We start from the raw sequence: 17236 nt of genomic DNA on the forward strand, positions 1-17236 counted from the left end.
TTATTTGCCCACATCACTCTACTTGATATTGCCTGCCATTCAAGAAGATTAACCTTGTATTTAGTGTTAAATAGTACAGCTACTCCTTTTACCTTATTGTTATTGTCTGAATATAACATTTTGTATGTATTGCTTAGAAAGATCTCACCAGTTTTTGTCTTATTGGTTTCAGTCACCCATATTATATCGATCTTGTACTTATCTAATTCCTCAGACCAGCTCCATTTCTTTGCGATTCAGGCTTCTTATGTTGATAGTACCGATCTTGAACTCTGTTGATGCTGTTGATGTTGAGTTGGAATGTATTTCAGGTTTTGTTCCAGTTGTTGACTTTTCACTGTTTGCCCTAGTTTCCTGGCAAAATCAACAGTGGCCTTGTTTAACTGGGTGACACCCCCAAACAGCATGAAATTCTGTCATGTTGTACCATCATTTTATTTGTAGTTTAAGAATACAATTTGGTCAGCTAAATCCCAAATGGCCAGCCCATCCTCATTCGTTCAGTATCCGGATAGATACCTAACAGCGTGCTGCATGAGAATGACATTAGGTCAGAAGCCCTGGTCGGTTCTCTGCATTTCTTTACAGGCGATGTGGAGGTCTCCTTTCATGGTTAGAAGATCTAAATTGAATGGACAATAGCAGACTGTCAAAAATACTATACAGATAGAAAATAAATGGAAAAAGAAGAATCGGAAGACCAAGAAAGTGATGACATGAGATCAGAACATGCCACTTGATGTAAAATCCATTACAGGAAGAAGAAAAGTGGGACATCCTATACTTCTATACTTCTCAGGTTTCTGATTTCTCTGGCTGGTTTTGTCTGCCCCCTCCATGTGAGACTGGCAAACTCACCATCATTTGAAAAGCCCCTTATAAAGGTTCTTCTCATTGCAGATGGGATTCATACCATTTAGAGTGAATGATGACTGTCTTTATTGGCAAAGGTATTTACAAACAGCCTGAGAAGATTTGGAATTAGATTTTGTGTAGTAATCTGTAGAAATTACAATGAACAATTATGGAGCTTGTGCTTATAACTTTCATTATAAAAAATAAAAATTGTATATAAATAGAAATTCACTTATAATAAATTATAATACTTATAATACCTTAATTGCACTAAACGTTATTATAACTGAATTTTACTAATTTAGAAAAATTAGATGGCAGAAGAACATGCCATCTCAACCAGACAATTTTTTTTGGAAGAAAACCAGGCTTTTACATAGAAGTAGATTCCTCACAGAGTGCTTGCTTATATAAAGAGAATTCTGAGACCTTTCTACACCAACCAAACTTAAAACAGATCTTTTTATATATATATATATATAGATAGATATATATTCGGCCCATATATGAGAGGTTGGATGGTCAACCTGTAGTACCGTATATGGGTAGTGGGTTGGGAAAGGAGAAACTTGTTGACATTCGATTTAAAAGCATGTATATTGTATTCCTTGGGAAATACATCAGGGGGAAGACTGTCCCACAGGGATGAAAGAGGAGGAAAAGAAACTTGTTCTGTGGGTTTCAAGGTGTACTGTGAAAAGATGTTGGGTGGCAGCTGTACGTGTTCCAATGGGCTTAGTACAGAGTGGGGGAATTATTGATACTATTTCAGATGAACATTTTCCATGGAAATATTTATAGAATATATAAATTGCAGAGACTAAATTGCTCTCCTCTGTATTGAGTCAAGCATTTTGAGGGAGCTTTTAGGAGCCCCACTCCACTTGATAGCTGGGTGGATTTGTGATTTGTATAAAGTTAACATCTATTTAGAGGTGAAGTAATGTCTTGAGCGAAAGAGAAATCCTAGTTTTTTGGAAGCTGAGATTGCAATGGTTGTGATGTGTTTATGTCAAGAGAGGCCTGATGTCAAGGTAATTCGAAGAAGAGAAATCTCATCTTGTTTGGAAATTTGAGTGTTATCAAAAATAATACTGGGGAAAAATGGTTTTCTGTTTCGTGGGAAATAAGACAGAACTGGGTTTTACTAGCATTGAAGTTGATGAGGTTATCTGATCCCCACTGGAGGATGGCTTGGAGGTCCGAATTATGGGAAGTTGTGGTTGATGTTCTGTGGGTTGAAGTGAGTTGTGTAGGGTAAGGTTTATCAAATGAAAAGGAGAAGTGCAATGTGCTGTCATCTGCAAAACTGTGTATTGGGTTGGAAGTCAACTGATATACAGAAGGAAGAGGGTCGGTGAGAGAACTGAACCTTGTGGGACCTCAGCATTAGTCGGATGGTGAGATGATAGGGAGCCGTCTACCATCACACATAGTGTGTGTGTGTCTAGAGAGAAAGCTGGCAATCTATCTGCAGAAGTCCTGAGACAGTCCAAATAATAGGAGTTTGCTTAGTAAGTCTTTGTGCCAGACCCAGTCAAAGGCTTTAGAGATATCAAGTGCAACTAATTGGAATTCACCAAATTTCTCCATGGCATTTGTCCAGAGATGGGTGATATATGACAGTAGGTCACCTGTTGATTGGCATCAACAGAATCCATACTGGTGGTCGCTTAATAGCTGGATAATAATTCTCAACTCCTTCAAAGTAGAGTAAGAGTTGAGAATTGATGGTTTTCCCATCACTTTAGAGAAGACTGAGGTGGGTGAGATAGGGCAGTAGTCAGATGGCAGCGATTTGTCACCCTTTTCAGGAATGAGTTGAATATACGCCATTTTCCAGATCTGATGGCCTTCAGTTATTACTTTCATGGGAAATATTATTACACCATTTTTATGCAAATTCCTAATCATAATTTTTTTTAAAAAAATTATGATTAGGAATTTTATGCTGACCATTTGTTTTCCTATTAATGTTATATTGGGTCCTTTTGAAAAGGATTCTTTAATTGTAATTTTATAATGTGTTCCATTTTGAAGGTACGTGTATTATATATAGGCAAAAATTTTACAACTATTAAATTTATTACATGTAAGTTTTAGTTTCCATGTTTAATTTTTCTAATTGAAATTTCTCTTTTATATACAGTTTATTTCTTTCTTTAAAAGTTAATATATATCTTTTAATTATAAATCTTACCTGTCAGCTTCATCCAAAATGATAATTTTGTGCTTTCCCACTGGTAACGTAACCTTCTGCTGTGCAAACATTTTTATTTTGTTTCTTACAACATCAATGCCCCTACATAAATAATAAAATACATAGTAAATGGGAAAAAAAAAAAAGAAAAGAAAAAAATACTTCCATATTTAAAAAAAAAAAAATAAACTGAAATAAAAAATAGCAAGTGAATTAAAAACTTACCTCTCATTAGAAGCATTTAATTCCAATACAGCATCTTTAAAGGCACTACTCAACATTTCCCTAGCTAAACACAAAATTGTTGTTGTTTTACCAACACCAGGAGGCCCCTAAACAAAGAATACCTTTATTTAAGAAGGATAAAATATCTAATTTTATCCTTCTTAAATAAACTTTCAAAACTTCACCATGATAAAAACAAGTGGTGATAAAAAATTAGTTTCTGATTAATTTGCAGTTACTATTTGTATCATGAACTATATTTATAGTGTGTGTGTGTACATATTCATTTGTTCAAGTTATATGCCATCTGCTTTGAGTCAGGCCATTTTGAATATTTTTTTAACTAGCAAGACTACTAAGTGCAGAAGCAAATTAGTTTTAATTCATAACATCATCATCTCATCTTCTTTATACCCTCTTTTACTCTGCAGTGTTGAGAGTTTATTAATCATCGGATCTCAAACCATTTCACAGGATAAGACATTTGCCCTATGTCCTGTAGTGTATCCTATGTCCTGTAGTGTTGAGTTCTTAAGGCTGGTTTGCCTGCTTCGTGGGATGAAAAACCCCAGGATAAACTGGGGAAAAAATCCTACTGTCCACACCCAAGACCAGCTAACTTGGCTATGGCTGAGGAAGATCCTTCAGCTCCTCACGTCACTGATGGGAATCGAACCTAGGACACTCCTTCCCCAGGCATATGGTTGCAAAGCAAACAGCCACTAGGCTAATCGTGCAGACTAATTCATAACATTTACTAAAATTATAAATGTTATTTACTTATTAGTAAATGTTTATTATTTAAATGCTAATTCATAACAATTACTAAAATTATATAAATATTTTGCATTTGGTATTGATAATGATAACTAGTATAAAGACATACAATTAGATTCAAAAAAGAAACAAATTGCATAACAACATGTTGCTGAAGTAAAGAGATAATTTATTAATTATACAAACTGCTACTTTTTTTTTTTAAATGTGGTTCCCATCCATGAAAGGTTATTAGTAAAACTATAGTACATTCGTACCATGGGCGGGCTAAAGTTTTTATTTTTTATTTTTTCATTCTTATCAATTTCATATATTTTTTGCAATTTTTTATTTATTTTTTTACATAGTTCTGAAAACACTGCTCTAGAGACCAAACATGGAACATTTTCAAGCCAATTTAGACACCTCCAATTGGATGACATTCATCTCCCATCTAAAGACAATTACAAATATTCATGCCCACAGTGGGATTTAAACCTGTGACTGTTGGTTGGAGAGTGGGTACACTAATCACTCGGACAACCAGGCTGCATCTTATATTACTTACTTTTATTCATGTAAATCAAAATTATTTACAACAGTTACTTAACTGAAAGCATTTAGTTAGGACTTTTAGATGGCAGATAATTTTCACACCAGGTGAAATACCACAGTGTTTCACCTGTTGTGAAATGAAGTGGCTACTGCCATGTTTCATCTTTAGCGTAAGGTCTCTGGTTTCTGTATTCTCACCTACACCTCTTACACAAGCAGTGCAGGTGATTACCTTGCTGAGCATGCTCAACACACTGTAATTATTAAACTATGAGCTAGCACCTACTCTGAGGATACAGCAGTAAAGCAATTCAGAAAGTCTGCAGATAAGTACACAGGACCAAACCTGATGGGAATTCATCAGTGGGCAGACTAGCTGAATAATAATCCTGCTACTGCTTACTCTGTCAAATCATATTCAGAGAGGAATCCAAGTATAACAGCTTGCAGAAAAGAGTTTTGAGACCATCTTGGATGAAAGTATGTGATTCCCTATGGATTGATGTCAAATCCTTCATTCCTGCTGCATACCCCTGCTCTGTAAGTTTAACATTACACAACAATGAAAGACAACAAAATAAATAATAGTAACACTGCAAATAAAATAAAATAAAATTATCAAAAATGCAATGAAGAAATTGCAAAAAAAACACAAAAAAGCCTAATAACAACAAAATTCCCTACAAAAAAAACTTCTACATCTATTTCAACAAATGGATCCTCAATACAAACAATACCAATACCACATGGACCAAAATCTGATCTCTTATTTCTCAGATTCCCAAATCTCAACTGGCATCATATGTGCTTTTGTTAGGTCTTACATTCATTTTAAAGGTTACAAAACTTGAATCCCTTCGTGGAAACTCAGGTTTTTCATCCTACAAAAAAACAAACTAGTCATTAGAACACATGCAATTAAGAGACATAATACACTGACCTCATATTCTGAGTTGCTCTGGCTGTAAATCTTAATTAACTAACCCTCTATACATTCTACTGTGGCTTAAGATTCTCCTGTCTCTTTGTCAACTGATAATCTACCTTTACTAAGCTCTCCTAATTCACACATGACCATGCTGATCTCTTTGATTATTTATCTCTGAAAGTCAGCTTCATATAATCTAATTATTCAAACAGTAAGATGGTCTTCATTGGAAATGTCAATATTCATATCCTTTCCTTTATGTTACACAGTGATCAGCATTCATTTTGGTAAATTATAGAGACTACAACCATGTTAGGAATAATTACTTTAATTTCCTGATGTTTCGACTTTCATATTAAAGTCATCATCTGGAGTATACACACACATATATACAAAGACATGCATTTCAAACAGTATTCCAAAGTGACAATGATTTGTTCAACTGTTATTCTACTGGCGTAAAAACTTTTACTACAGCAAAATTAGTGGCCTAATCAATAATTTAACTTACATGTCTGTTATATTAAAGCTAAGATATGCAAAATTAAAGAACTTATTCATCTCATCCAAGGATCCACTTCCTCCACTGGCCCACCCTGGAATATAAGTTCTTTAATTTTGCAGGAAGTTTAAAGGTGACATTAAGGTTGTATTTCTGTAGTATTCTGTTTATTTTATCTGATATCCCTTTAATGTATGAATTCAGGAGGGTATTGCTGACATTTAATTCATGTTTTAGTGTTTGCTCACTAGAAGAAATCTTTGAATTCCTGATTAATGACACCTAGTTGGATGCACAATTCCTACCTGGAAAAAGGAACATACAAAACACATTAAATTTAAAAATTATGGTAAATCTGGCCTTTCTGACCATGCCATGAATACTTTACATAGAATTGACTGGAAAGGCACCTGTTCATTACATCACACCAAACTGTAGTATGAGTGCAAATTTAAGGAGGCTGCAAAATTCTAATCAACCACCGTAATCTTAACAATAATGGTGATCTAAAAATCCCAAGAACATGGACTGCATAAAAATCTACCGACCTAACCTTTTGTTCTAAGAGTTAATTATAATTAAGACTATAGTAATCTTAGCTTTAATATAACAAACACTTATGTTAAATTACTGATTAGGCCACCAATTTTGCTGTATTAAAAACATTAATATGAATCTGTTCTCTGATAATGATATAAATAGGATATACTTTGATATATATATATATATATATTTTTTTTTTTGTCTGCTAGAGGTCAGGCTAGTAGAATAATGCTTGATCAAATCATTGTCACTTTGGCATACTGTTTGAAATATAATATGGCTTGTCTTTGTATATATATGTGTATATTCCAGATGATAACCTTAATATGAAAGTTGAAATGTCAGGAAATTAAAGTAATTATTCCTAACACAGTTGCATTCTACATAATTTACTGAAAGTCAATATTCATAATTCAAACATGCTCCCTTTCTCTAACTTTGCAGATCAAGATGGTAGAGAAGAACTATTTGCTATCAGTAATGTATAACACTACGTGTTCACCTTACCTGCCAAAATATCAGATATAACCTTCCCTAAAAGTTTCCCAAACACCTCAAACATTTTCTTAACCAACTCATCCTCCATATATACTGCAACTCCCTCTTGAAACTCTTGGCATAACCTTGTCCACATTTTCTTTTCTATAAATCAATCTCATAGCAGTCAATCTTAGCCTTGAGTCCTATGGCAATACAACAATAGTAACAGCTGGGCTAACACCCAAAATTTCTTTGCATCTTTTCTATGGTTCAACTACTGTTTCCATTTTCTCTAATCCAAGAAAAAACACCTACTTTGTCCAAATGACTAAAATAATTCTTGATGGAATGAAGGACTGTCACCTACTCCATTCCACTCAAAACTGCATACACTCTTATCTAAACAATCTCTCCAAGTCTGTAACCGTTCTCCAAATCACTCAGCCTACACTGCATCCTATTAATAACTAAAAAGTAAATTTCACAAGGGAAAAATGCTGCCACTATTTTAGTTTTCTCTGTACTGGAATGTGGTGTATCATAAAGAAATTTAGTTTATTACCTGAGCTGACTTTGGTGGTCATGTCAGATCATTCCACAATCCTGGTACTGAAATGAGATGATTAAAGGTTAGGTTTGATATATTGAAGGTGTTGCTCCTGACCTTTGTATATATTCCAGGTAGGTGTACACCTGGATCTGTGAAGTAACATAGTTTTAATCTATTTTGGCCTCATCCAGACCAACATTATCTCATCCAGTTCGACATTATTAACATCATTTTCCATCTTATCATCAGTATTTGTTGCGTTCTTGTCACCTAACAGACACTCACTTTTAAAACACTTAAAACACATATTCCACATATTCTTTAATTTTCTCGATGCATACATTTCACATACACTGCACTGGATGATATCCTGCAAATTCAAATCGCTGGTCTTTGGTACCATTGTTTGTCACATTGCACCAATGTATAACGAATGTGACGAATGAACTATAAAAATATCACAAAAAATGTCATAAATATACTAATACTCTAAAAACATGAAAATCTACACTAATACACCATAATAATCTAATTTTCTAATTAAAAAACAAAACAAAACAGATAAAAACCGTTAATTTCACACAAGCACTAAATTGCATGACCATTCGCAATCTAACCTCGAACAAAATATAATAAAAAGATAAGTACTTGGATCTGAAAAATACAGATCATCTTCAGTGGAATTAGGTAACAGAATGCAGGGTACAACTAGAACAATGAACAAATTTAGAAAAACATAGTATTATTAGCTATTACTTAATTGTATTATTAATTATTTAAAAAACATCCTCTAATTATGTGATTAGGAAAAGACTCATATTTTTGAAAGTGAGAGGTAGCTGTTCCAATTCAAATTCAAATGATATATTTGAATTTGTGGCAAAACCAATCGAGCAATCATGTTTCAGACCATAAGATATTGTTGTCAGTATTTATTCCATGATGTACAAGGCCATATTTCTCAGGTTTCCCATTGACGATGTGGGACCAGTGTTCTTGCATTCTTTTCTCATTGAATGTCCATAGTTTGGCTGAAATAATAAAGGTGACAAATACATGGAATTCAGCAGATGCCAGGAAGAGTCAGAGGGAAAATCATATCTTTAGATGATGGAAACCATGAAGACAGTTCTTGAATGGAATAAACATCATCACTAGATTATATTTATTAAGAATTCTCGAGATGGTTCTAAAATACCAACAATGAAAAATAGGGATTCTATTTACTGTTTTCTTGTTATGTGAACCAGAGTTATAGGAATCAAAAATATATTGTGTGATCCACTTTAAAAAGCCTTAGTCTCATATATCGTTTGATTTTTAAAAGTTCTTGCCATAGTTGCTGCGGTGTACAAAATACAAAATACAAATACAAAAGGAATGGAAAACTGATTGTTGTTGAATATGGTATCCTGTGAAGGTAGGTTTTTGATAAACTGGAGTAATTAGTTAATTAGTTCACCTGAAGACAAGTAGTAGAATAGGATGCCTAGGAAGGATAATTTGCTTTCTTTTTTCCATTTTACCATAATAAAATTGATTTATGGATGCAGATTATTTATGTTAGCTAAAAAGATAGGTCATTGTGGGGCAAATCGCAAAAAATTTCATCTAGATAATGAACCCAAAATGAAGGCAGAGGGTGTATGAATGAGAAAAAGATGTCTTCTGAACATTCCAAATAGAGTTGGTGAAAGCAGAAGAAAGTGGACTTCCTATGGCAGTTCCTTCAACTTACTACCAAACTGAGTTTTCAATGAGAGCGCTAAAAATTTGGCTATGCAGTATGTAGGAGAATGCCTTCCTTGTGGATGCCCCCTTATAGGTAGACCATAAAACTGATTGGTTCTAATAAAATAAATTTTGTTCGTCTATGGTGTCTGTATCAAGGCTTATAACTTCATCTCATAAAAAGTTTAATATTTTTTATTTAAATTTTTTTCAGTTGATTATTGATAGGGTTGTAATCCAGTTTTTGTTTTGACAAGTAGTAGAATAGGATGCCTAGGAAGGATAATTTGCTTTCTTTTTTCCATTTTACCATAATAAAATTGATTTGTGGATGCAGATTATTTATGTTAGCTAAAAAGATAGGTCATTGTGGGGCAAATCGCAAAAAATTTCATCTAGATAATGAACCCAAAATGAAGGTAGAGGGTGTATGAATGAGAAAAGGATGTCTTCTGAACATTCCAAATAGAGTTGGTGAAAGCAGAAGAAAGTGGACTTCCCATGGCAGTTCCTTCAACTTACTTACCAAACTGAGTTTTCAATGAGAGCGCTAAAAATTTGGCTATGCAGTATGTAGAAGAATGCCTTCCTTGTGGATGCCTCCCTTAGGTAGACCATAAAACTGATTGGTTCTAATAAAATAAATTTTGTTTGTCTATGGTGTCTGTATCAAGGCTTATAACTTCATCTCATAAAAAGTTTAATTCATTTATTTAATTTTTTTTTTCAGTTGATTATTGATAGGGTTGTAATCCAGTTTTTGTTAAGTCAATCTGTCAGGCAGTAAAATAAGGTTTTTTTTTCCCTCTCCTACATATAACTCAGCCAAATTTTTAGCATGCTTATTAAAAGCTCAGTTTGGTAACTTCATAAAAAATTCATCAGATTTTCTAGATAATGGGAAACATCTTTCCCTCCAACCTACGATATAGAATCGCATTTCACCGACATATCTCTAGACAATATTCTACATCTGCAGGAGCCTTTCCACAGTATATAGTGAAACTATTCGACTTTGTCATTCACTCTAGTTATTTTGTGTCAAAACAAGTTTTACAGTGAAGTTGAACGAACTAGTTTGCTGGCCTGGTTGGCTGAGTGGTTAGCATACTCACTCTCCAACCAAAAGGCTGCAAGTTTGAATCCCAGCATGGGCATGAATGTTTGTGATTGTGTTTAGGTGGGAGATGAATTTCATCACCTGGTGTGAGATCACGCCCCACTTACTGGAGGCTTGAAGTGGTCTGAAAAAAGTTTCATGTTTGGTCTTAGAGCAGAGCAGAGCTGAACTATGTGAAAAATAGCAGAGACATATAATCAGGGTGTGCAGTGCACATCCATGGAATAGCAATATCACCGATATTATATTTTTGCATTTATTCCTGTTAAAGACTCCTCTAATTTCCTGGAGAATTCCTAAAATTAAACACAATATACTACTTCATTAAAAGGACACTTTTCAGCACATAAACATTGTATCGCATATGTGTTAATAGCCTAGGTGTGCAGTTACAAATACAGACATCTTTGAGCCCTTTGAACAGTCATGCAGATGGCACAGTGGGTCAAATTCTTAACATTCCAGTGGTTTCAAACCACCCAGAAAGCAAGGTAGGGTGTGCACTGAGACAATGCACCCAAAAATCAGTGGCTGTGATTGATTATTGTGTCAACCAATCCAATTTAACATTGTCATTTGTCATGAATTGCTGTTTTTGTTTTCTGAGTTTCATCCACTTTGCGTGCATGAAGTGTGAACTGACATGTTCAGGACACCATATAGACAAAAAGAAAAAAAATCCTTAACCTACCCACAGTACCAAATATACTATAGGTTTGCAAATAACCTTTCATGGGTAGGAGCAATATTAAAAAAAAAATTGCAATGAAAAGTATATTCTCTCCCACTCTCACCTACTCTATTTGGGGTATTCAGAAGACATCCTTTTCTCATTCATATACTCACACCCTTCATTTTGGGCTTGTTATACAGATGACATTTTTGCAATCTTTTTATGTATAACATCACATGGCTCTTACTGTTTTAAATTTGTCCATTTTTCTATTTGTATTCTACTACCTAATGCCACTGAAGATTATTTATCTTTTTCATTATCTAATATATCTTTTTATTAAATTTTATTCATTCTTTTATTGTGTTATCATCTGAATTTAAGAAACATTGTATCTTTAAAGTATCTTTAAAACAACAATAATTTAGACAGTTTTTTCAACAATCTATTTTTTAACATTATTAAAATTACATCAAATCACTTACAGCAAGAATAATATTTGGTAGATTTCCTTCTTTAGCAAATACCTATAAGTGGAAAAAAAAACTTCAAATAATTGTCTAATGAACAGTTATAGCAATATTAAACCTTTAACTCTAAAACTTCATATTATAGTGTTCTCATCGAAATTTTTCTATATTTATGAATATTAAATTTTAATTTGTAATATAAATTGAAAGTGAAATCTGGTTACCAGAAAATATCTGTAATTTTCATGGTTAACAAAAAAAAAAAAAAAAAAAAAAATTAAAAATAAATAAATAAAAAATGCTCCCACTGTCCTGCATTCCAATTTCTTGCATATGACTGACCATAAACAACCATTATATGCACAACCATAGCAAAAAGACCATATTTCAAACCACTGCAAAGGAGGTGAAGATCCTACCTAGAAAAGTGCCAAAGAATAAATCCATTGCACATCAAAGTAAAATTAGCAAGTAGGATAGATTTCATAATGCATCCAGCTCAGCACTTTTTTTTCTTTTGCATTTTTTTCTCATTAAATTAAGATGCTTTGTATCACTTCTTCTCCAGTAAGAGCACTATAATTCAAAATAATGATAAAAATAAAAGGTGCATTACACTTACTGAATAATCACTTTTGAAACAAATAAAAATTATGTAAATTGGATACCCACCACAGAATACGCTGGAAGAAAGCCAATTTACTATACCTCAGCAAATTTACTACACTTTACTACACGTAGCAAATTTAAATACAAAAGATTGTTCATGGAATCAGCCTCAGCTCTAAAAAACTTTCAAAACCTCAACAAATTTGGGCGCATGAGACTGCCCCAAATTTGGAAAGCTTACATCGTGAGAACATCAGCCAAGACAATTCAACACAGCCCGCTAGGGGGGGCACCTTTTAGGACTCTAGGAACGTTAGTTTCTCTCTTCCTGCATGCATCAAAGTATTGATTAAAGTTTCTTTTAATTAATATTCTAGTATACGTTGTAATTTCCTGAAATAATTTAATAGTCATGTGTTACCAACACTTATCTACAAGAAGTATAATGTGTAAAATTACAATAAAAAAAATGCAATTAAGATATTCTAGTTACCAACCACAAGAACGTGTCATAGGCTATTTTTCAAACAGTTTTCAAGTTAACTGAGTGCTTTTATATAACCCTTTCATGAAAGATTGCCAGGTCTAAAGCACATCAGTGCCATGTGAGGGCAAGAAGAAAAGAAGAATATCTTGACATATTTTTTTTGGAACAGCTGAAGGTTTTTAGTTTTGGAGGTAGACCTTGTGACAGAGGTTGTTCCAAAGAACAGAGATAGATGAAATGAAAGGAGAAGCAAAAAAGTTGGTTTGGCAAGTTTGAAGCCGGACTGTAAATAGATGTTGAAAAGCAGCTGCTCTGGTTCTTGCAATTAGAAGGAAAATGGGAGAATGACAATGGCTAGTAGGACAGGGTCTATGAAAGTACCTATAGAACAGGGATAAGTAAGAAACTGAATGTCAATGAGAGAGGGATTAGTGTGGATCTGTGAGAGAGGGATCATGAATTAACCAGATTGACCTCTTTTGGATAGCATTATGCAATCTTAGAGAGAGAGAGAGAATTTGGGTGCACTGTCCAAAATGTGTAGGCAGTATTTCATGGTTGGGTGAATTTGGAATCTACAATGTTAGCATTATGCATTATTATTGGTGAGATGTAGTACCCTGAATAGAAAAGTGCTAAAGCTATGATGAACCTACACCTCCAGCAATAGTAGACTCAGGAAGTTAAGGAGGCAGCGAAGGAAAAGAAGAAAGCATATCAAAAGTTCCTGGCAAGTAATTCAGCTTGTGCTCTTAGAAAATACAGAGAAAAATGTGAGAACACAATGCACTATGCAAAACTAGTTAAACAAAAGTCATGGGAAGACCTCGGTAAGAACATAGAAAACAAATATCAGGAAGGTTGCAAAATATTCGGAAGGGTATTGAAAAAACTTGCTAATGGCAAAAAGTACTATAAAAGGAATCAGAGATGATAAAGGTGACATGAAAACTGAAGTTAAAGATATTCTAGATGTCTGGAGTAATTACTTTGAAAGACTGCTATATGAAACAAGCAGTGTTTGCAAGATGGTAGAAAACTCCCAACAGGAATGTTTTTGAGAGAAACTTGTGATGACATGAAATTAAGAATTACCAACACGTTTGCACAAGAAGATTATTTAATATATTCCCGGATATTTCAGTTTGAAAATAACAAACTATCATCAGTCAGTAGCTTGACAGGAAATAGTCTTTTACAAGGTAGAAAACAAATAATTGATCATTTAAAATTAGAATGAGCCATGTGATGTTACATCGCTAATCACAATATCATTTCACTGAAGAAATGTAAACATAAGAGTGTAGAAATAAATTACATATATAAGTCCACAATGTCATACAAAAAACTTAATTTATAAAATCATATTAAAGATATCATTAGACAGATGTAGTATCTAGAGGTTATTATAAAAAAAAATAAAATACAAAATAAAAATTTTAAAAAAATATTAATGTGTTAGTTACTAAAAATAAATGTTGGCAATATGTTGGCTTCATGTTGGCAATACAAAATTATACGAATTAAGTGGATATTAAATCCAACATCATTTCAAAGCCGATGACAGAAACTAAGAAGTTTCACTGCGAAAATTTGAGCAGAGAGCTTACGGTAAATACGCTCGCCGCTATACTAAGAGTTGTCCTAGCCGAACCTAATAGGTGGCATGCACACTATGTAGTGCTCATTTATTAGCCTCCTATTAGTTCATTTTGATAGGTTTCACTGACCTGACACAACTGTTTCAAACTCATTGGTTTTTATCAGGGATCAGGCAGAAACCAAGAGAGCAAAAACTCTCTTGGTTTCTAAGAAACTCAAAGCACCCGAGAGGTGTATTTTTTGTAAGCGAACTCTCGGTCAGTGCGTGAAGTATTTACTAAAAATAAAGAACCAAAGGCTTCATGTCAGCAATACAAAATTATACGAATTACGTGGATATTAAATCCAACATCATTTCAAAGTCAATGACAGAAACTATAGAAGTTTCTGCCTGATTTCAGAAACTTAGAAGTAACTGACCTAATTTCACATGCAGTGGGCGATTCAATTTTCTTAGACATTATAAACACATTCCAAAAAGCATAAGCACTGTGAGAATGTCTGAAAATGGCACCAACGCCTAACACATCAACACATTCAGCATGCAAGCGCACCATTGCGATCACAGCACTGCAGTGAAAATATTTAAAAATGGAACTTACTTTCTGGACATCTCTCGTATATAAATATTATGATTGCAAAGACTGTACAAAGGCTTACCAATATATGGTACAAACATAGTACAGGTTGGTTGATTAACCAACCTCTCATGGGTTCAACATAAAAAAAAATAAGAAAAAGGAAATCATATTGCCGCAATGATAACATGTACATTAACATGTAGGGATTAGGAGGTGGTTACGCTACTGTATAAATTATATATTTATAATAATTTATAATATATATTAATTAATAATAATTATATTTTTATTATATATTTCTTAATTTATTTTTTTCCTGAAAATGGTGTTCATAAAGAAGTGCACATTGGTGGCCACAGAAAGACTCTGCATGAAGATAGAGTTCTGCCCTGGATTTTTCCCAGTAAATGCATTGCGAGAATTGCTTCTTGTATGCACCAAAAAAGCGAAAGATTTATGGACCGTTAGAGTGAACAAAAAGAAGGTAAGCATAAATGCATGTGATTGATAGGTCAGAGCACTTAAAAATGGGAACTAGAGTCAGGGCAGTAGTAGGAGCTAAGGCAAGAGTTGGCAAAAATGAAAAGGGAAATGAAACATCCGGAAGATGTACATCTATCTTTAAACCAGAGTATTTTAATAATAAGATGTGACACCTTTTGACTACTTGTATATTGGAAATATGTGAGTTCTGAATTACTTCAACATTGGTATCTATTTTGTGTCTGGCTCCCCTAATGAGACCTCAATAATGGTCAAAATTGGTTCTGAAAAGTGGCCTTCCCATACCGCATAGCATTATACACATCCAAAAGGATGTGTGCTTTGCATTATGGGATACTAAGGTGATTGATATGAGGTCATTAGACTATATACAAGTAGCCCAGTCATGAAGATACTTCACATGCAAACTTCAGATGGTTACACTTACAATTTCTTGGCACCTTTAATTTAAATAATATTTAAATATCTGTGTATTATGGCAGATTAGAGGTTTTTTCTAATTATCAGTCACAATTTATCAAAGTTTATCAAACGAAAGGAGGAATGAAGTGTACTGTCATCAGCAAAGCTATGAACAGGATTTAAAGTCAGGATTTGAAGAGTAAGTCATTTATAAGGAGAAGAATGGGTGAAAGTAGAGTGCCCTGGGATACCAATGGATTGGTAGGGAAATCTGAGGAGAGAAAACCATCTGCCATCACTTGCAATGAGCAACTAGAGAGAAACTGACAACTCAGTTGAAGAGGGCAAAAGGCAGGCAATAAGATGGTAGTTTGCTGAGCAGACGTGTACTAAACCTATCAAATGACATGAACAATATGAGAGTGGTGGAAATATGAATGGACAAAAGTTGTATCCAGGGGTGCTTAAGGGTCAAAGCTGTATAACTGAGAGGAGACCTCCACATAGCCTTTAAAGGAATGCGGAGAACCGACCAGGGCTTCTGACCTAATATCCAATCCTCACCTTCTCGTGGTGCACCCTGTTGGGTATCTACTTGGATACTGAACGGACGAGGATGGGCTGGCAATTTGGGATTTAGCCGACCAAATTGTATTCTTATTGGTTAAACCAAAATATAGAATGATGGTACAACATCACAAAATTTCATGCCGGCTGGGGGCATCGCCCGGTTAAACAAGGCCCCCGTTGTTTTCGCCAGGGAACCAGGGCGAACAGCGAAAAGTCAGCTACTGGAACAAATCTGAAAATAAACCCCAACTCAACATCACCAGAGTTAAAGATCGATACTGTCAACGTAAAAAGATTGAATGGCAAAGAAATGGAGCTAGCTGAAGAATTAGATAAGTACCAGATCGACATAATAGGGGTGACTGAAACAAAAAAGACCAAAACTGGTGAGATCTTTCTGAGCAATAAATACAAAATGTTATATTCAGGCAATGACAATCAAGGAAAAAAAGGAGTAGCCATAGTATTCAACACAAAATACGAGGCTAATCTTCTTGAATGGCAGTCAGTCTCAAGTAGAGTAATGTGGGCAAATATGAGAATGGGGAACTGGACAATGAGACTTATTTGTGCCTATTGTCCCACAGAAGGTTCTACTAAGGTAGAAGTGGAGGAATTTTTTGACGCTTTAGAAAAAGCAACTGACACAATGAAAAAGGAAAAGTTGGTCCTTGTTGGGGATCTAAATAGCAGAGTAGGAAATGATTGTGAGACATACAAAAATATTTTGGGAAAATTTGGAGAAAAGAGCAAAGCTAATAATAATGGCAAATATCTGTTGGATTTCTGCTAGGACATGGACTGGTAATTACTAACACCATGTTCCAACATAAAAATGTGCACAAATTCACATGGAGAGAAGAGGCTAGGAATAAGAAAAGTCTCATTGACTA

At 34.2% G+C, this 17236-nt stretch overlaps 1 protein-coding gene across 1 annotated transcript in view; it reads right to left on the reverse strand.

The window, feature by feature from the left end:
• The window catches only part of RfC4 (replication factor C subunit RfC4), a 115168-nt gene that overhangs the window by 77650 nt on the left and 20282 nt on the right, over positions 1-17236 (reverse strand). Inside the window, exons 4-6 of the mRNA XM_090400393.1 lie at positions 11604-11645; positions 3281-3387; positions 3056-3157 (exon numbers count right to left, since the gene is read on the reverse strand). Coding sequence (XP_090256519.1) covers positions 3056-3157; positions 3281-3387; positions 11604-11645 — 251 coding nt within the window. The remainder of the gene's footprint in view (positions 1-3055; positions 3158-3280; positions 3388-11603; positions 11646-17236) is intronic.

This window comes from Typopeltis vanoorti, chromosome 11, assembly GCF_054136105.1.
Source record: "Typopeltis vanoorti isolate ZY-2024b chromosome 11, IOZ_Tvanoo_1.0, whole genome shotgun sequence".
Taxonomy (NCBI): Eukaryota; Metazoa; Arthropoda; class Arachnida; order Uropygi; family Thelyphonidae; genus Typopeltis; species Typopeltis vanoorti.